The sequence below is a fragment of the Vanessa atalanta genome, chromosome 16 (assembly GCF_905147765.1).
Source record: "Vanessa atalanta chromosome 16, ilVanAtal1.2, whole genome shotgun sequence".
NCBI lineage: Eukaryota > Metazoa > Arthropoda > Insecta > Lepidoptera > Nymphalidae > Vanessa > Vanessa atalanta.
Window position 1 is genome coordinate 2,575,752 of NC_061886.1, and position 21,203 is coordinate 2,596,954.

Consider the following 21,203-nt stretch of genomic DNA (forward strand, 5'->3'; position numbering starts at 1 on the left):
CAGGCACAAGGGATATTCATTCTCAGTTCTCATTTTAATCAAAATTTAATAAAAAGTTTTAATCAAAGCTCGCTTCAAGATATTGCCAATCCTGTCTGTAACTCCCTTCACATATGGTAGAAATGCAGGTTGTCGCTCAACTGTGGGTGGCTTGATACGGCGGTAGTTGTAAATAATATTTACTTTTAATTCGAACAGACAAATGTCACCTTAGTCTGCTCGTGACCACGAACACTGCAAAGTGCTCGAAACGTCGGGATGTTAAAATAATTAATATACGCGATTAAATCCGTTAAAAACTAGTTTTATTTCAATCTGATAATAACAGTTGATAAACTAGCCCATAATACTACTTTTTATGGTCTTAATGGCCACCGACTAACTACAGTACCAAAAATTTTACGTTATTTAGTCTCCTAACTGGAACGGGAGGTTACCTAACCGGACTGGGTAACGTCCTAAATAATCAATAAATGTAATGAATTAAGCGAAGTTAGTAGTTAGTAATACTAAATTGTAAATTCCAGTGGAATATCGGCACGCTGCTTCCAGTTCACAAAGCAGTGCTCAAGAATTTCTCAAGTAAGAACACTTTGTGCGATCGTATTTGTAATCTAGAAGATACTGGCATCGTAAATTGTAATATTAAGTCATTTAATATATATCAGATATTCGCATTTAACAATTAATTAAAAATATAAACGATCATTTTCGTAATTGTAAAATAGCGGTATTGAGTTTTTTTTTATGGCATTGTTTGGCTGCACCACTAACTTTAGGCACTGAGCTGTTATGTCTCTTGTGCCTGTGGTTACACTATCTCTCTCTCTCTTCAAACCGGAACACAACAATATCGAGTACTGTTCTTTGATGCTAGAATATCTGATGAGTGGTTGGTACCTACCCATACGGGCTTACAAAGCCCTACCACCAGTGTCAATATCGATTAAAATCTAGAAACGTCCTGATTATACATAGATTTCGACGTATTGTATAAATCTAATATTATGCCACGCTCTCAGATAAAACGCGGAATATTCCGCGAAAGACGTTTGCATTCCACGGCGTCAATTCGTAGCAGAACAAGGTTATGTGTGTATATACGGCCGAATCAAATAGTATTCGACATTCGAATAATAGTAGCGCCATTAAAGTTCGTATTTAATATCGTTATTTACAGAGAGTACTTAACTGTAACTGGGGCGCGAAGCAATATAGTCGACGATTAAATTAACAACTCGACACTCGCTAGCGTTGTTTAAGCAGATGAGATACTTTTTTATGGATGGCAATAAATTAGATGAACAGGTCATTTTAAAGTGGTCACCTTTGCCTCTAGCTAAGATATCCCGAGTTATTTTTTTTTAAATATACAGTTACAGAAATTAATATCAATTATATAGTATTTTGTTCAACGATACAGCAAAAAAATATACGGAAATTATTTCGTTGCTTATCATGTTTGTAAACAATAATGATCTCCGGCCATACACGGCAAAAGATGAATTATAAGTAGCAACTTTTCTATTATCTAACTAACTAGAACAATTGCTTTACCAAATTATAGATACCCTTACCCAAACTAGCAATACAAGAAGGAATAATCATACGTCACAACGTCACGCCCATATAACCCAGTATGTTGAGTCAATTGTGCCTCTAATTACTCTGGTTCAGTACTCACCAAACTAGAACTTACCAATACAAGATACACACCTACTAACCCGAATTACCCTTAACGGTATCCTTTAAATTACACTATGTATGATAATCATATTAACAAGAGTAGGCGATTATGAAACATTGACGATAATGCTCCAATATCATTATAAAACGTATTTTATTTATCAGTTTCCCCTTCGTCACGTGATTCAACAATCGCATAGAACGTAATGATATTCAAACCCCGACTCGTGTAACGAAGTCGTGCGAGTTTGTTTTCCACAAATTTACCTTGGATCCAGTTGTGCCTTTCGTTTTAAACGTCAAATAAAACAACAGACTACAGACGAAATTGTTAATGCTATAATAGATTTTAAATCATAAGAAGTATTATTTATGACATTTTCCGTTACGGTGCCAAAACTGTGGATATAGCTGTTAAAAAAAACCTTATAGTAAAGATAATGCGGAGAATAGGTTTTTTCTGGCAGTTATTCAATGAAACTTAAATCTTGCCATGTTTAATTTTAGAAGAAATTTCCTCAGAAAAAAATCCCTCTACTAATGGCTTTATAATTATGATGTAATCTATAATAATATCCTTCAATAAAATATTAAAGGGCGTGATGGTGACAATGATTAACAAATAAAAAATTTAATATAAAGTTATTTCCTAATATCTCAAGGTTTATTTAAATTAACTAATCTAATAAAAAAATCTAAGCCACAATACACAATAATACTTAAAATGAAGCTGAAATAACGGAACGCAGTCTGAGTATGAATTTAATATAGCGCCACTTGAAACTTAGGGACGGGTGGCGCGAAATTACACCAGGATACATTAATTAACGCGCAAGTTCGAGACGCTATCTTAGCAAGGGGCTCACCCATTTCCGACAAAATCACTTTATAGGCGCGTCTAATAATAACTTATCAATTTTAGACACCTTCAGCGAACAAAACCGATCTAACACAATTTATATAATTTATGATTCGATTTCATCCTGCAGCTTTAATAAAAACAATTTATTTAAAAATAGAATGCGTCAGATCTCAATACACATTTCATACGTCAATGTTCATTTTCTAACCGACCAGAGAAGCAATTATAAAACTGGCGGAGAGAAAGTATTAATGAATATCAAACAAAGACGGCTCAACACACGGGCCATAATTTCAATTAACACAAATAGGATTTCAAATCGGCGTTCATAACGCACACAAAGTTAATTAAAATGTCCCTAATTACGCTGCGACAGCGACAAGCATCGCCCAAACCCGACCTCAGGTTGGGCACCAAAACGTTCCGCAATGTTTGTTCTTTATTAGAGCAAGTTTCTCCGACCCTGTTTGCATATAAGTTTGGGCCGCTTCCGTTTTATTTACCCTCGGTTTGGAGCGTTCCAACTTTAACGGCCCTCCTAAATCCTCACGGGATATACGTTCGAACAATATCCACTCTATACTCTTGGTACATACGAGAAACAAATACATCGCAAGTACAATAACGCTGATGCGATATTCGGATGAAAAGTAAAAATATCTTAGGTACCGTTCGATGATTCGTTGCGTTGCGCTTTCGATGATAGAAAAACTAAAACAATCAACCGAATAGAAACAAACTTATTAGTCGTGCAGCCCCGTTGGACGTGACTCGATATACGTGTGATCAGGAGTTTCGGTGAAAAAGCAGACGAACGGCACAGTCGGAATACCAATCTCGATATGGAAATGACGACCGACCGGATTCACAATGCGGGCAGATAAGAATTTTATAGCGAAAATCCACAATACCCTCCCGGGTAAACAGTGTGAAAATAGGTACATTTACGCGAAATGTCCCGATAAGTACGTAGCTCGGTGTCGGGACGGCACGGCGGGCTCGATAACGTTACCGATGTAGCTTTTAATGTTTCGATGGAGGATGACAAACATTGAAGTACGCATCGAAGTTCAAATAAATAATTCGACCGGAAATAGATTATAAATTATTACATGTTTACATATTTTTCCGCCAACAAATTTATTAAAATATATAAAAAGTTAAATTTTTGTCTATTTTTAGTAATCTTTATTTATTCTTAAATCTAAAATTAGAAGTAAAAATTAAAAACAAATAATAAGAATTACTCATTTGTAATTAGCGACGTTTCTATGTTAATGTTGGTAATGAGACACAATTATCTCAAAACTGAATAATAGCCTGACGCATTCACTCGCAGCAAGCGTATTAAATTATTTTGTCGTCGCTAGTTGAAACAGCTGAAGTGCTATCGTACCGCTTATATTTAAATAATTTTGAGAATAAAATAACCAAAAACAACGACATTAAAAACATAATTATCCCAATAATTTTATTAATGAACCCCCTTCATAATAAACGACGTAAGTGCGGAGAAATCGAAAACAATTTATTTATTTTAGGTCAGGGGTGGAATCGATTATAAGTTGCATGGCGAAACTTACCGTGAACAGTCAGTTCCGAGTCCCGGTTGAGCTCGTACAGCCTCAAGGCCTCGTCCAGCTCCAGCTGCGTCGATATGGTGCAAGGATCACCTTCTTCGTCCACCCATTTCATTGTAAAAACCTGGTAAACATGTTTACATGTAATATTATCACGAGTTGTAAAGCTTCAGCCATATTGCGTAGAACTTCAAATGTTTCAATCGACGATGTTCATTTGTCGTCATGGAATACATACCAATTTATTAATTTAATAAATTAGTCTACAGAAACGTAAATATTATTTATGACCTACTAGATAATCGACAATTTATATAATTTTTTTTTCTTTTATGAAAAAACATAATCTATATTATTCGAACCCGATTGAAATAATGGTACCCAAATAATCCGCGACCTGTAGGTATTAAAACCGAAAAACGAAATAATACTTTATTAAAAAAAACCATTTGTGATTAATATTGCATCACGACGTCTCTTGAAATCTAGCTAGCCTAACGGCACACTTGCCTTGTGATTTGACAGTGTCAGGTTCGATTTTGACCCAAATTGTAGTACCCACTCCTAATACAAGTACTACGTTAAAATTATAGCCAATTTAGTTTTTTATAAAAAAATGTTACAAGTACCGATTTATTGTAATCTGATACATTTTACATAAATAGATTAAAAACTATACACTACATAAAATTAAAAAAAAAACAATTGTATATGCAGCACGAATTTTATAACACAGTATCTAAATAATTATTATTGAAACAGTGTTGCCAGCGCCATCTGTGATTCTTAAGACAAACTATTACAAGAAGTCCAACTCTTTTAAAACTGGTTTTGAATTATCGTTTGACTTTATCCTAAATTATGAGTTAAGTTATATATTATTCCCACCTTTTTATATTATTTCACCTAAAATTGTACTCATTTAGTTTTTGCCTAAACAACTGCACCGAAGCGTGACATTACAAGTACGATGACACCAGGTTACTTGAATTACAATGACTTCAATGAACATAAGTTTTATTTTATGTAATCATTTGTGTTTCAATAAATCAAAAAAACAGACTTAAAAATAAAAATATACTCTAGTCGAGTAAATTGTAATCTTATTAGCAATCTTGAATCATCAATAGTTTTACAGTAGGTATTTGGGCAAAAATTTTAGTTTGGAACTTTAGTTTTTAGTTTGATTTATTACTGTACAGCTATTAGATACAATTTAAAAAAATTTATTATAATATAAATTCAAATCAGTTTATGCAATTTGAGAATCAAGTTGCATGTGTAAATTATCTTTCAAAGTAAATTTACTCAGCTCCTTGATCAAAGCATTTTAATTCATGTGGTTAAATTATTTAATTTGTATTGTTATTTTTATAACAAATGTTATATAATAATTGAGCATTCTATTTGTTTAACTTAGAATAATAGACAATAGTTTTTTTTTTCTTTATAATGTATATTTAAAATTAATGCTCATGTGCCTATAAATTTAAGATGTCAAAAAATTTTTTACATATTCCCGACCATACAAACAAAAGATAACAAAGGTTAAATCAAAAGTAACTATAACTTATTAATTACAGATATTTAAAATTCTGATTAATATCTTAATGAATATCTATTGCAAATGTATTGTTTTTTACAAATTATATGTAGAATAAAAAGGCAAAGTAATTGTTTATGTTCGGTATGGCACACATCTAAAGAACTTACTTATGTTTATTTCTAACCACAGATGTAGCTTCAGCCTCTTCCAACCACAGGAAGAGTAAAGGCAAATAAACAAGTTTCATATTGATGCAATATCAGCTGTCGAGCTCTTGAATAACATATCTCAAATATGGCATTTTTAATATTGATAGAGTTGTTATCATAAATTTAAATTATAAAATTAAAGTAGATATAAGTGTTTAAGTGGAATAGTGTTGTATTATAAATAAAGATTAATATAATTAGCAAATAACTTGTTTATCTTTAGGTATTCTCGTTTTAATATGAATTTAGTACAGTATAGAATAATATGTTATACATACCTGATCGGAAACAAAGCGGCAAATCGCCATCATCTCCTGCGTGAAATCCTCTAATGTGATGTTATGGTTGATATATGTGATGAACACATCTCCGCTGTACACTGTCTTCACTCGCACATCATTAGAATGATTGTCCTGTCCCACCAGTTGAGTTGGCATCATGACAGTTATACTATACTATCTGAAACCAATATTTCAACTATTCATATTTTTTATATATACATTTTAAACTCATACAAAAGAAAAGTAAATAAGAATGACACATAATAAAAAAAATTACATGAATTATAATAATGGATTCTAAGTTTACTTTAAAAGTTATTTATTTACTCCTCATAAGATTTACAGACTCCCAAATCTCTCATAAGGTTTCAAGTTCTTAGAAGGTTTCTTTGCATAACCTTTAAAAGATGATTAAAAAAAGATAACGTTATAATTAATAATTGATCATTGTGTGAGTCCAGCGGTATGTAGTTATGAAGTCTACTTCCCGTTTCGGGACGTATAACAGGCGCTAAGGTGTTATATCGCACCGAACATTCCCATATCATGAATCATTTTGATAAGCACAAAGAATAGTTTACGCAGATAAGCACTTCAATGAATGAATAACCAAATATCGCTTTAATTAAACCACTATTTCATTTAAAAAGTTATTGGTAAATTAGCATACAATACCTATTTATTCAAAAAGTAGTATCAACAAAAGTTTGACACAACAACATTGGATTGACAAACTGACAGTTTACTTACAGGATATGGAATCAGTTGGGTTAAAAAAACATGAAAGAGTGGCAAAATTAATAGAAGGTATAGAATAATACTATAGTTATCCTTGTCTTACCTAAGAAGTTGAATTGAAAGAGACCAAGGCAGATAAACATTCGTTTCAATATGAATTTGAGCTATCAATGTTACAAGAATGGTAATACATATTGTTAATCATTGTTATATATATTATTGCTATATAAATAAAAAAGAAGTTTAAATATATATTTGACATTTCTGCAAAAGAACAGATTGTTTACAATTTGTCCTTACCCTAAAAAAATATTAAATATAAAACCCGTGGGAATGTAATATGTTTGTAGTTCTGAAATTTGAACGGAAGCAACATTGAACTAATGTCATTTCACTAACTTCAAGAAGTTCATAAATCATACTCACAGAATTACTAATAATTTAGTTTTACATTTCCAGATAAAATCTAAAATAATTTTAAGTTTCATTAACAGTTTTAACTTTGCGTTTAAAAGTTTGCTTTGAACCATGGTAAATATATTACGAATATTCGATAACAATATGATATATTTGTTGTGATGACTAATACTTGCTCTATTTAGTATAATTTGTATTTATACATTCATATATATAATTACAGACAGAACAGCAGATGGATTGTGCTCTAGACTTGATGAGGAGGTTGCCTCCTCAACAAATTGAGAAAAATTTGACAGATTTGATCGACTTAGTGCCGAGTTTATGTGAGGACTTGTTATCATCGGTTGACCAACCGTTAAAGATTGCACAGGATCGCAGTAACGGGAAAGATTACTTATTGTGTGATTACAACAGAGATGGAGACTCGTACCGGTCTCCATGGTCGAATACGTACGATCCCCCTTTAGAAGATGGTTCTATGCCATCTGAGAGACTGAGAAAATTAGAGATGGAGGCAAATCAGGCATTCGATCAGTACAGGGAGATGTATTTCGAAGGTGGAGTTAGCTCAGTATATTTATGGGATATGGATCATGGTTTTGCAGGTAATTTCATTTGGTTTTACTATGTGCAATAAATATAATTTTTTTAACCAAACAGGTTTTGAAAAGTGAAAGTATAAAAAAGACAGATTATTTTTTACAATTTATAATAAGTTATTAATATTTACATTTCTTTAAAAAATATTATACTAATGATACATAATGTATTATAAAATTAAAAAAAGTACATATTTTGTAATAAATGTATTGACAAAGATAAAAAAAAAATATTCTAAATAATCAATTGGTTACAGGTGTAATTCTAATAAAAAAAGCAGGAGATGGATCCCAAAAAATCAAAGGTTGTTGGGACTCCATCCATGTTGTTGAAGTGGTGGAGAAGAGTTCAGGTCGTAATGCTCACTATAAGCTGACCTCAACTGCTATGCTCTGGCTCCAAACTAACAAGGAAGGCAGTGGAACCATGAACTTAGGGGGAAGTCTCACCAGACAGGTAATGAAAGAAATTAACTATAAATCTATATGACAGCAAAATAGATCCAATGAAAGGCTCGCCATGCATAATATCTATATAATATAATGATAATAATTAGAATTATATATAATCATAATGTAATTTAAACACATTTGTGCCTTAAGCATTACATCGGCCAAATGGCTAACTTATACATTTGTGTACTCCATCAATACAAGATAAACTAAGCTGACATATAATTGAAGTGAATATTTTGACAATTAATTTTCAATTGTTGTACTTCTGTATCTCGGAAAGCAAAGAAGAGTTTTATCTTAAGGGTGACCTCTCATTGGTCTTGTAAGATTGTCATCCTAGAGGATTACTAGGGTGCATGTTTGTATTAATTATGTGTACACAGTATGTAATTATATGAACTTCAATATCTCTTGTGAAGATTTTTACTCATTGCCATGCAAATAACAGTATTTCGGCCATGGCAAACGTAATCAGATGTTCTTATTACATATATATTATTGTATCAAACAACTAATAAACAATATTATATTCTTGATAAACTAACTATGCATAATATATGTAGCTCAAACTATATTACAAAAATCCTAAATCATTTGGTGCCTTTACGATAAGTTACTCTTAGTATAGATTTATAAAAATAAAACAAAATATTTGTTAATACAGTTAATTAAATTAAATAGTATTCAATAACAAAATGACATTGGTTTAACAGGCCGAACAAGATTCTTCAGTAAGTGATGTTACTCCACACATTGCTAATATTGGTCGTATGGTGGAAGATATGGAAAATAAGATCCGTAATACCTTAAATGACATTTATTTTGGTAAGTCTTCCATTTAAATTGACATATTTTCTGATGCATTTAAAGTACTTTGAAACAGGGATAAATATTCATTTTATCTCTAAGTACTACTGGGATAAATATTAACGAAAATTTGATGACATCATATTCTGGTTGTTATTGTTGTAACTTTTTGAAATTAATGTGATTGTATTAAAAAGAAGTGCCAATATTTTTCTCCATATTCCATTTACAATTTCTATATGTTACAACTACTAACTATTGAACTTAACTATTGAAATTATTCGATACACTTCAATTTCTAATACACTGACCTACAATAAATGTAATAATCAATCATATCCACTATAATTTATTCTCCTTTTTATATAATGTGGTGCGTTTTTAAAGGAAAGACAAAAGACATTGTTAATGGTCTACGATCAACGGTGCCAGCAAATGTGGCACGACAGAAGGCAGCCTTGCAGCACGATTTAGCCGAGGCACTGCTCCAGCGCAGACAAGTCACTCGCGCCGACTGAGACTGTGACTACTCTGGTGAATATTTCACGTCATATAATAATAATACTATCAGGCCCTTTTTAATCCGCCCAAAAAAACCCGGAAGCCGCTCGTTTTGTGGACAATGAAGTTCTCTTTTGAGGCGGTGGGAATACACCAGAACACTGCAACCGATAACTAGTTGTGCTTAAGATGGGGCTGAAAATATTTATAAACATATAATATAAATAAGTATTGTTATGTAATAATTTATAAAAGAATATTCATTTGTTTCAGATGAGTTGGAGATTTTGGGTTAAATATTTAACAACGACATAGAAAAAGTTAATAAAACATGAAAATTGTAGTATTTTATTATAAATAATACGAGTTATTGGTATCAACACAATTCATTAATGTAAAATTTTATAATAAGCATCCATTATGGTGCTCATAAATGTCCATATTATTGTGTTATTTTAAATAAGTAGTGAGGGTTCGAATAAAAGCTTAGTTAAAATGTAATTAGCCCAAAATAATATGTCCATCTCTTTGATTGCATTTTTATTGCTTAGTATTTTTTATTGTTAATTAGAAAATCGCATTTTAAATTTAAGATATTCTATACAATTAAGATATCAGTATGTTATTATTATAACCTTAATGCATGGTAAGCTCTAAGCCAATTGTTAATGTTGCAATATTAATTGTATCCAGAGAACATAATGTTTTTCTTCATAATACAATAATAGTTTTGGATTGGCCTCTCTAAATAAAGTATATTTATCTGATTTTGTTGATTTTTACCTATTTTTTTCTTTAAATGACAGTTTTAACATTGTATTTACTAATCTTGTATCATTTACAATCTAATGCCTGGTATGCGTTGCGATGTCTCTTTTTTTCTTAAGCTCAACTTAACCTCTAAGGCGGAAAAGGTCCCGTTCCCATTAAACAGGTGTTAGCTAATCACATATATTGCTATTACACTACTAGTTCGAGAAGGCTCAATAAGAGATGACCTAACATTTATGATCCGATGTTTGGTGTTGCAACAACGGTATCTATTCCAGGGCGAAAGGTAGACAACCTTCCTAAAACTAATAAAAGAAAATGTTTCGTATTTTCGCTCAATGACATACGTAAAGATGAAATTAAAATCTCCATTGTTTTTATGTCTTTTAAAAATGAGCACTGCTTCACTGCCCAGAATCTGATAATGTCTGGGCCATTTTTCAAAGCTAAACACCGAACAAATTCCCTGCGTGTTACTTTCATATAACGTCGTAATTGGCCAAATACGTCTCACAAGAGATGTGAAAGACATTAAGGAAAAAAAAAATGTCTGGCCCGCATTCATCGCGAAAACGCGAATATTCGTGGTGGATGCCTTATTAAATACTTCGGTACATAAGGCGGAGTCGTGAGTCAATATTATTTTTATATGGATTACAAAGTCTAACGATGACATTTTAGACTTTATTAGCAATTATCTTCGCGACTTCGTATAAAACTACGGTGATGCAATGTGTCGAAGGCGCAGTTTTCTCGCACGATTATTATCGCGATGAGTGCGGCCTTAGCAAACACGATGCAATCTGCTACAATAAAACAGATAATTCTATTCTCTATGGCCGCCCGAACCGTCCAACATATGCTGGAGGCTTGGCTCAGTATAACGTGGAGAGGCAGATCCTGGTCCGTGCGTCTGGACCGATCGGACGAGACGCAATCTGGCGGAGATGCAAGGGATTGACGTGGAGGGCCGTAGGCTCCTGTGATACCGTCATGGTCCAGAAGGAGACAGCAGAGCGGGAACGAGCAAGGACCCATCCCTCTCGACGGAGACGTTACAATAAAGATGATTCTATTCTATACTAAATTCGATTGTCGGCTAGAAAAATTGTATTTTACAAAAATTTTATGATTTACTTTGAGTTTTATAAACCGTTTATACACACACCCCATAGTTTGATTCCTTTAAGTGACAAATCTGCTGTTACAATAATCAAGTTACCTTTTTTTACTATATAAGGCTACAAATTTTGGGCAAAAAAGCTTAGTAAAAAACCGTTGGACTACGCATACGCAAATCTTAAAGTATGTCAAAGACAAAGGGTAATTCAAACATTTCGAAAATATTAGTTTGAAATTGAAATTTTCAATAAAGTTCCGTTAATAAAAAAAGGGCAACGAATTTGAATTACTTAAATTTTATTTGAAATACTTAAATTTAGGTGATCGGGCTCCGAATTGTTGGTAAGTATGGTATTTTACAAACAGGAAAAATAATAATTTACATGTATGTATATCTAATAATATTTTTTTTTAACCATTACACCGTAACGGTTAATGTTAATGTCTCTGGGCGGTGGTAACCACTAACCTTAATGTAGCCAATTTGTTCGTCTATTTACCAATGCTATAAAAAAATTGTTTTCAATAAGGAATAAATTATATACGATTATTAATTATATGATAAAGGTAACCTCTCAAGGTTGCTTTAACACTTATCCCTTACGTGACGATTTCTGCCAGTTCACTCGACCTGCGTAAAAGAGCTATTAAGTAATATTCCACATTAAATAAATAACATTATTAATTGAACGGAAATATGTATTAGAGCATTTTTAGCTGTATATATGAATACGATTTGATACCTACTGACGATACCTACTTTTTGAATCATTTTTATAATAAATTCATTTCAAAAGGAGAATATAGTGACTAGCCATATGCTCAGTTTTTTGTCGGTTTCGCTAAACAATAGTAAAGGTAGAGTATATTTATATCATGAAGAAAAAGGCATATTATATAAATGATCACCTATGTCAAATTTAATATTGTCTTTGTTTATTGTATTGAAACTATTTATATAGTGTATCGATAAGGAGAAGTATATTTGTGTATTAACATTTAACAGTGCAAAATAGGGCTAAAAGTTAAAGGCGTTAATACTCGTTAAAGAGAGATTACTAGAGCTGCGCTTTCAAATGGTTTTATTTTCTAGTTACTCTTTAAATCAAATTTATAAATACTAATTGATAAACGCAATGTTAATTTTTCACTAAATACTGTAGCACCCTTCTGGCTAATTTTCGAACCCAAATTTCTCATAATATGATTATGACATTCACTAGTTAAAACTTGGAAACATCGTTTTAATGGGCACGAAAAAAAGTCTATGGTCTACAGTCGTCAGAATAAATGACATTGACATGTGCTCTGACCGCCAACTTTCGAGTGCTGACGGCCAAACGGAAATTTGAAACTGTCAAATCTTGTAAATAATTGTACGCATTGTTTTGTTCGATAGAAATTATCAATACCAATATTTAAAAATATGAATGATCTGGAAGAAGTAGTTGAATTATCAGAAAATGATGAAGACGATGACTGTGTAAGTATATTTTAATTCTTATTAAATAAGAGTAATCAATTTTAATTAAATAATTAACAAATGATTTTAAGGAATATTCTCACATTCACTTTTCCTTATTCCATTCATTCGGACTCGGTTCGGTGCTGTACTTTGGTAGAAAATAAAGATTAGATAATCTACCGCTTAACCTTGGGAATGGCTCGGCGGTATGGACATGTGGAATCTAACGTAATAAATTCAAATGAAAGTAAATCAACAATATCTATTTTAGATTTTAGAGTCGGTGATATATGAAGATGCAAAATTAAATAAAACCGTTAATGATAATCCATTACTCACTGAATTTATAGACACATGTTTGAAATTAGAAAATTCAGTAGAAATGATAAGAGTTATCAATAAATCATTATTGAAAATTTATAGGAAAACAGATACAAGGTTTACGCAATCACAGATATTTCAAAAAGCTTTGAGAAGAGCAAATAACCTTCTAAAGACAGAACCGAGTTATAAGTATACTCACATTAAAGATCTATGTAATATCCTTAAATCAAATAACACTAAGAAAAGAGTGCCAATTATAACTTTAACTAATAATATCAAAGGTAATTCTATCTTTTCTTATCTTGGCATGATATCAAAAAAAAATTCAACATGTATTATTATTTATATTTCTATCATATTATATCAATTATTATTTTCAACTGAAAATTGTTGCTTCAATATAAAAATATTTCAGAAAATAAACTGCCATCATTATCATGTAAACGAAAAAATGAAAATGCCTGTAATAGTAAAAGACTGAAAACAGATATCATAGATTTAGATTTAACTGAAGATGTTTCTACAAATGGAATTGATAAAGAGCAGGAAGGAAATTTGGGCACAAATGATATTTTGGTTGATAGTGAGGAGCCAAAAGAAAATAGTGATGTAAGCAGCCCAATTAAAAATACTGATGAAAATAAACTTCTCATACCTCATAAGGAACTAGAATACAGCATAAATGTACACACTGATGTCAATGAAAAAATAATTAAAATTGAAGAAGAGATTGCTTACTGTAAAAAGGTCATAGCTCAGTTAGACGAGACAGAAGTATGTTTTGATAGCAAGTATTCACCTTATCTTAAGTGCGAAAGGTAAGGAACTTCTAATCACTGCACAATTGACGATAGAACTTATCAATGCATATCATTTGCATTGGTAGACCACGAAATATGATATTCCACCAAAAATGTTTCAACTCATGGAAACTCATAGTACCTGAGAAAAACTCAATGACATATATAAATGAAAAGTTTTTAAAATTATGTCTATAATTTAGTCATAGTTACATACATATAGTTTATCCGAGTGACTGACCATATCATAAATACTTTCTCTTGTTAATTCTTAATAATGTTAGTTCGTGTTTTTGTAGGTTGAAGCATTTTTGCACATCATTATTTCTGTTAATATATAAATCTAAGCTTGTCTCTATTTGCATCATGAATTAATTTTAATGTACTTAGAATTTAATAAAATTGACAAGGTACTTTATATATATTTTATGAATAATATCTTTCATTCAGAATATTTAATCAAATATAGAAAACTGTTAGTAATATATAGAATTAATGAATATTATGAAAACAGTTTGTAAATATTAAAAATTTTCTGACTTCACTTTTGTTATTCATATTTTCATTATTGTATTCTTTAAGGTTTAAAGCTCGAATAGTCTCTTTATATAAGGAACTGTGTAAGCTGACCGGGGAAATACCTGTTAGAAGATCGAAAGTACACTTAAAAGTGAGAGATGGCCACCCGGCAGGTGCTGTGTTGAGATTAGAAAGGTTCCTGAATAGAAATGTCGGTAGTGATGGCAATCCAATGTTTCCAAATTTTCGTGATGTTGTCAAATGTGTACTAAAAGCAAATGAAAAAGAAAAACTTGGATGGAATAAGCAGCAAATCATGAAAGAAGGTGATAAAATTTTACTTAATTAAATATTAAATTAAATAAAAAGTAAATAACAGCTGTAAATTTACCACTAATGGGAGCTCCACTCCTCATGAAGAGTAGATTTGGAATTTTCCCACCACCCTGCTCTATTGTGGTATATTTATCTAGTAAAAAATTGTGTTTATTTTAATTTGAGGTTTCTAAGATTTTGTACAATTCGAAATAAAATAATTGTATTATGGCAATCAACTGTACATATAAATATTGAAAAATACTAAATGTACTTTATATCTCCTTTTGATGCCTATTTATTAGGACTTACTAATATTAAAGAGGAAGCCTTATTTATTTATTAGTGTGTATAGTAGCTAAATTAATAATAATAATCTTAATTCATAAATAAAGTATATTATTTTTGTTAGTTAATTTGATAGAATCGGTCACAATAATAGCATAAACATGAGAAGGAAATGTAAATTTACCAAGTTTTCGGCACCAACAGGAAAATAACGCAAGCATATTTAAGTATTGTTTTATTTGTAATATAAATGCTAACAGCCAGTGCACTGTTCACACAATGTGGTCGTGCGCTGCAGAAGCGGCGCCAGAAACGCGAGTGGCGGGACCTGCTTAGCAAGGTGAAGCTGGAGGAGTGTGACGACCCCGCCGACAACGACCCGGAACTGCTGGCGAGGCTGGAGGCCAACAAGCGCGCTGCGGTTAAGAAGGAAAAGGAGATACTTGAAAGGTATAAGTCATTACCAAATGATCAGATTATTGTAACGAAACAATAATCTGATCTCTTTGTTCTGATATAATTGAGACATTACGGTTCCGAAAGAGCATTAAAGCAAGAAGTGTTATTTTTGCCTTGGAAAACATATTAATAATAATAATAAAAATAATAAATTCTTGAAGAGACATAGAGATGTGGTGTATACATTTAGTTGTATCTTAACGGACATTTCTTACGTAAAAGTATACTTAATTTGAGTAGGCTCGTACAGGTACTCATGAATTATTTTACAGAATTATATTAAATGTAAAACTACCATCTGTTCAAAAGGTAGATTCTAAAAAAAACCGGCAAGAAACTCAGTGGTTCCTCTTTCCAACATGTCAAACACAAAGTTATGTTAATCAAATAAAAATTTTATATATCTGCCTAAAAGTCAACAAGTACTAAATCCACGCTTTTAAAATGCTTGTATATAATTACAGGTACTCGAAGATGCAAAATATGCCACCTCAAAGAGATAAAGTGGTGAGTAATCAAGTAGACGATGATGAATGTTCTCATAATTCAGACAGTGCTTTTGACTGCTCGTCCAATGAAAGTGAAAATGAAGACTTACCAAATAATAGGTTAAAACAAATAGCATTTACAACCAATGAAACACCTCAAGATGACAATAATTTTAAAAATGTTATAACAGATGGAAACACTGAAGCTGTAACAAATGATTTGTCTATGGTAAAGGTGAAAAAGGAACCAGAATTTAATGAAAGAAGCCTGAATGAAATTTTAGAAGAGCTTGGGGAAAATCATACAACTGTAGTAGAGATTGAAGATCCATTTGTTACTATAGAAATTTCGGACAGCTCTTCTGAAGAATCTGAATAATATGTATAATAAATGCCTGAGATTATTTTTGTTACATATTTTATAATTTTAATACATAATTTATGAAATGATATCTTGTTTAATTGATCTTATTTCAGTGTATTCTATCTTTCAAATGATATACAAATTGTATGATGATCGAGATGAAGATGGTATATTCTAAACAATGACATAAGCGATAGAAATGACACCAACTATTAGTCTCCTAACAAATAAATAGTTCTGTGAAAGATCATTAATTAATCATTTTCGCAGTTGAGACATTTGCACCTTGGCAAATAATGCAAAAAATCAAATGTTCAGTACTACGCTTAATTGCTTCCATTGGTGACAGGAGGGTTAGTAAATTGTTTGCCCAGAGGGTCGGTATTGCGATTCGACGGGAAATGCTGCTAGCATTCTTGCTACCATTCCAAGTAGTCATTATTTTAAGCAATTGATTTTTTAGTGGCTTTTAGTATAATTTGTAATCGATTGCGTTTTGGCAAATACCCTCAAGCTCAAGTTATTATATATTTGATGTTTAATTTATTCACATTAACACCTTGGTTATACACAAATAAAAAAATAATTTACTAAAAAATAAAACAGACTTCAAAATTAAAAACAGCTAATGTTATAAAAATAAGAAAAATAATATTTTTTACATCATTCAGAAAGGAAAACAAAATTCAAAAACGGATTTGTCTAAGATGTACCTAATTCAGTACACATGCCGAGAATATTTTTCGAGGTCGATGCCATATATGTATTAACTATGCCTGTAGGTATATGATGCAAAAGGATATTGCCGACTGCTCGACTGATATTGATTTTAGTGTTACATATCGATAGACTATCGATAGTTAAGATGTTAGCGATAGTATAATTAGTCTATCGATAGTATTGTCTCGTGTCAATATCTCACCATGAGCAATACTTTCGATAGTATTGCAGAAACCATTAATTTTAACCTAAACTATCGATAGTTCAAAACTATTGATAGTATCAATGGTATTGCTTACAGGCAGGTAGCGATACTATCGATAGTATTGATAAAACGATACTATCGATATCCTGCATAGTTTTCGAGGTCAATTATAGATAGTCAAACTATCGATAGTTCTGCAACGCTGATTAATTTACATGTTACTATAAATCTTCGAAGCGTGACGTTTGTTAAGACACTATTTAATAAAAGGTTTTAAAAAAAAACTTATTTACTTACTAACAAGGACATTCTAATATGGATTTAAAAAAAATGTTTGTGTGAACTTGCTAAGGCATTTGACAACATGGATCATAAAATAGTAATTAGTACCTTTGTGTATAGTGTTTGGGGAAACGGAAAGCAACAAATAACTAACTTAGCAAGAGAAAATAAAACAGAAATAGGATTTTTATCGAAATCAATTGTAAGAACCGGAGTACCGTAGGGAGGTACATTGGGTCCTCTGATATCTACTATACATATAAACAACATTACTGTGGCAACTGATTCTTATAAAGTATGGATATATTCGCTGATGATAGGATATTTATAGTAAATTCGATTTCTTTATCGTTTTAGATATAAATTTGTTTATTCTGCTACAATCGCCAAAATTTAAAATTAATTGTTTTTTTTATTGAAACAAAATTTCTCGTCACTTGACATAGCCAAACAAAATTATTTCCCCTTATCAACCTAACGCATTGCGATCTGTAAAAATTCACACGTAAATCACTCGAAATTCGTAATGTTGACAGCCGACTTCATACGTGTATCATTATCGTAGTCAATATCGCGTATCATATTCTGACGTTTCGCCCTCGTGTTCTGCGGTGAGATTTTCTTCTTACAGAATAACTCTACTGAAATTCTTCTAATATGGAGAAAATTTAAATATCAAACGGAATTAAAAATTGTCATAATAATATTCAATTTGAACGACGATATAAAGTACTACTTGTTAAATCGTTTACTTAATTGTGGTAGCAAATGATAAGCCGCTGTTATTTTGAACTATCCATTTTCATAGCAAATTTAATTATCTTTAACAGAACATAACATTTTATAGCTACGAGATAAAAAAACTATATTTAAAAATGGTCTTGTTAAATCCAATATTGTTTTTTTTATATTTTTCTGTATTTATATCTTATAACTTTATTGTATTGGCAATTTTTTATTAAATAATAATAATATACTCTAGGATTTTGTAGCTATGCCTTTGTTTTGTAGCAAAACTATCGAGTTTTTACAATACTTAGTTACGGGGAGTTATCGATACAGAGATAACTATCGATATACAACACTACTTTGTGTTTGATTGACAATGTATCGAGACTTGTCAAAAATTAATTGGATGACAGATCTTACATTTTATAACTCTTTGCCTTTGGCTCATAACACGTAACTCGTAGCAGTCGAGTCGCCGGTGTTACACTGCCATGCCTCGGCTTTCCAAGGCTTGAAACTGGTTACTGCGCTGGCTCGGCCGTCCTCGTTCCAACATTTCAGACTATAAGGGAGAAAGTCGAGAAGCTACTTCCGGTCTACGCTTGCGTACTCGTCTGTACTAGTGATTGTTCGGTTCAGGTGGACCTCGATCGATAATTTACGGCCAAAACTATATATTTGATAGTGGTTGGCCGGTTAGGTTGGAATTAAATCGATTAGGCTAAATTAATAAAACGATTCATTCGTTTCATCGGAAACAGATTTATGGATATATCACTGTTAGTGTGAAGGGGCTCGATGACTAGCATTAATTTGTATGAATTTCTTTTTGAGAACCTCACCGGATACACAAGAGTTAATACTCATGCTTATTTGTTGATGATCAGCAGGAGAATTTTTGTCTGTTTTATACAAATCTTACTGAAGGTATATTGTATCCTAATGTACAAATTCCGTGGAATACAATATTTATATCAATTTACTAAAAAAATAAAAAGTGGGTAAACTAAACAAAAAAATAACAAGAATTACAAGTCACGGAAGTTCATTTTGTACACATTTTAATTCGACAGACTTTTAATAAATAGTTACTGCATTCACATATATTTAATAGCCGATGCTATTAATTCGGTCATATTTGCACAATGACAAAATAATATACGTAAAAAATTGCACAAATGTTGAATATTTATTCTTTTATTCAATTCTTACGTATATACAATTCATCACTTAATATCATCGCTCACAGATAACTACCTAACCCTTGCCCCGTAAAAAAGTAAATAATTGCTTAATAGTTACTTACATTGTAAACTTGACAAGTATCGCTTCGATCGTCACCAAGCTACTTTTGAATTATTAATTTTATTATAAAGCGCTTCAGCGTTTGCTAATACCAAGACAGATAGTTTTACAAGAAATTCGCCTCTTATGAGTATAAGTATAGACTACGAAAATATGCAACCTAATATTATTCTTATAAACGAACTCAGTGGAAGCGATTTGAAGGTTTTAAATGTAATTTGTCCATAAAAGAAAAATATACTCATTACTAAAGTATTTTTATTTTACATCGGTAGATGTCCTTACAAATACTTTAGTTCGGTTTTATAAATAAAAAACTTGATTACAAGCTGCTAAGTATAAAACTTCACCAACAATAACGATTATGCAATTTCGAAAATAATGTACATTTCAAAATGAGAACAAAACAAAAGTTACTCGTTCAAGTCGAACATTCTAAAATTTAAACTATAATTGGCGATGTATGAATTTTGAATGCATAAAAAAATAGCTTTACTATAGGGCCTTACCTTACATTCTTACATAATATTTAGTAAATCATATCGTCTTTGACAATCTGATGTTAAAAATCGATAATTCCAAGGATATACAAGTGCATAGTACCCTACGTGGCCTTCGAAGGCAACACTTGCAATACGACGGCCGAACTATACCTAGATTTATAGCGAGCCATTCGGTAACATAGATCATATGTTCAAATCAAAGAGAGCAAGGAAAGGCCGACTTCAGCACGTATTCATCTAGTGCTAAGTTTATATAAGAATAATCAACTATTTTATCTATAAAATGCATTTCAGTCTTGACTGAAGATATTGTATTTTCAAGTGACAGTGGTCAGTCTTTGTCACCGATCGGTATCGATACGTGACGGCGAATTTTGGAGGTGATTCATGCAGTATAGACAGCTCTATACGAAAATAAGCTTTGGAGTCGAAATAATTTGAACAGATGACGAGTGTTACGCGGCAGGTCTCCGGCGCGCTGCGCTCACACAGAGGACAGATCAATCACACACATCATTCAAGAATTTTTCTTTATTTCTATTTTTTTGTAAATTTTTTATCCTTTTTTTATCGGTCCTGTTATATGTATCGATTAAATTAGCGTTAAATTACGATGATAACTTCAAGTTTGCGTCCATCTCCCCGACGGGGTCCACGCGGCATCGCACCGACGTCGTTCGCAAACTCTCGGCGACTCGCAATGTAACTATGAGACGTAGTAAGCGAAAAGAGAACAAACAAAACAAAACAAACGTGAAGTTCCGCGTCCGCCCGCTCTCGTCTCGTCTGCCAGCGCTCGTACATTGCTGGTCGGCGTCGAAGCTCTCGGCGACAATCGCTCGCTCTCGCGACGATGGAC

General features: G+C 31.9%; 3 protein-coding genes across 4 annotated transcripts in view; 2 read left to right on the top strand and 1 right to left on the bottom strand.

The window, feature by feature from the left end:
* The window catches only part of LOC125069691 (atypical protein kinase C), a 214,929-nt gene extending 208,033 nt beyond the window's left edge, over nucleotides 1-6,896 (bottom strand). Inside the window, exons 1-3 of the mRNA XM_047679231.1 lie at nucleotides 6,840-6,896; nucleotides 6,162-6,342; nucleotides 4,132-4,252 (exon numbers count right to left, since the gene is read on the bottom strand). Of these exons, the coding sequence (XP_047535187.1) occupies nucleotides 4,132-4,252; nucleotides 6,162-6,323 (283 nt within the window). The 5' untranslated portion in view covers nucleotides 6,324-6,342; nucleotides 6,840-6,896. The remainder of the gene's footprint in view (nucleotides 1-4,131; nucleotides 4,253-6,161; nucleotides 6,343-6,839) is intronic.
* A 381-nt stretch (nucleotides 6,897-7,277) lies between these two features.
* On the top strand, nucleotides 7,278-10,452 carry LOC125069750 (F-actin-capping protein subunit beta). Its single transcript, XM_047679318.1, has 6 exons — nucleotides 7,278-7,433; nucleotides 7,543-7,927; nucleotides 8,179-8,378; nucleotides 9,091-9,202; nucleotides 9,572-9,718; nucleotides 9,959-10,452. Exons 1-5 carry the CDS (start codon nucleotides 7,431-7,433, stop codon nucleotides 9,700-9,702), a joined length of 831 nt encoding a protein of 276 aa, XP_047535274.1. The 5' UTR covers nucleotides 7,278-7,430; the 3' UTR covers nucleotides 9,703-9,718; nucleotides 9,959-10,452.
* Nucleotides 10,453-12,898: 2,446 nt separating this feature from the next.
* On the top strand, nucleotides 12,899-16,680 carry LOC125069801 (daxx-like protein). 2 transcript variants are annotated; one of them, XM_047679379.1, is made up of 6 exons: nucleotides 12,899-13,061; nucleotides 13,315-13,648; nucleotides 13,783-14,185; nucleotides 14,750-15,012; nucleotides 15,550-15,739; nucleotides 16,213-16,680. In XM_047679379.1, the coding sequence occupies exons 1-6, from the start codon at nucleotides 13,005-13,007 to the stop codon at nucleotides 16,613-16,615; spliced, it is 1,650 nt and encodes a 549-aa protein (XP_047535335.1). In that variant the 5' UTR covers nucleotides 12,899-13,004; the 3' UTR covers nucleotides 16,616-16,680. The 2 variants fall into 2 exon arrangements, with proteins under 2 accessions (XP_047535335.1, XP_047535336.1); XM_047679380.1 differs by having other exon boundaries at nucleotides 12,907-13,061; nucleotides 13,467-13,648.
* The last annotated feature ends 4,523 nt before the right edge of the window (nucleotides 16,681-21,203 follow it).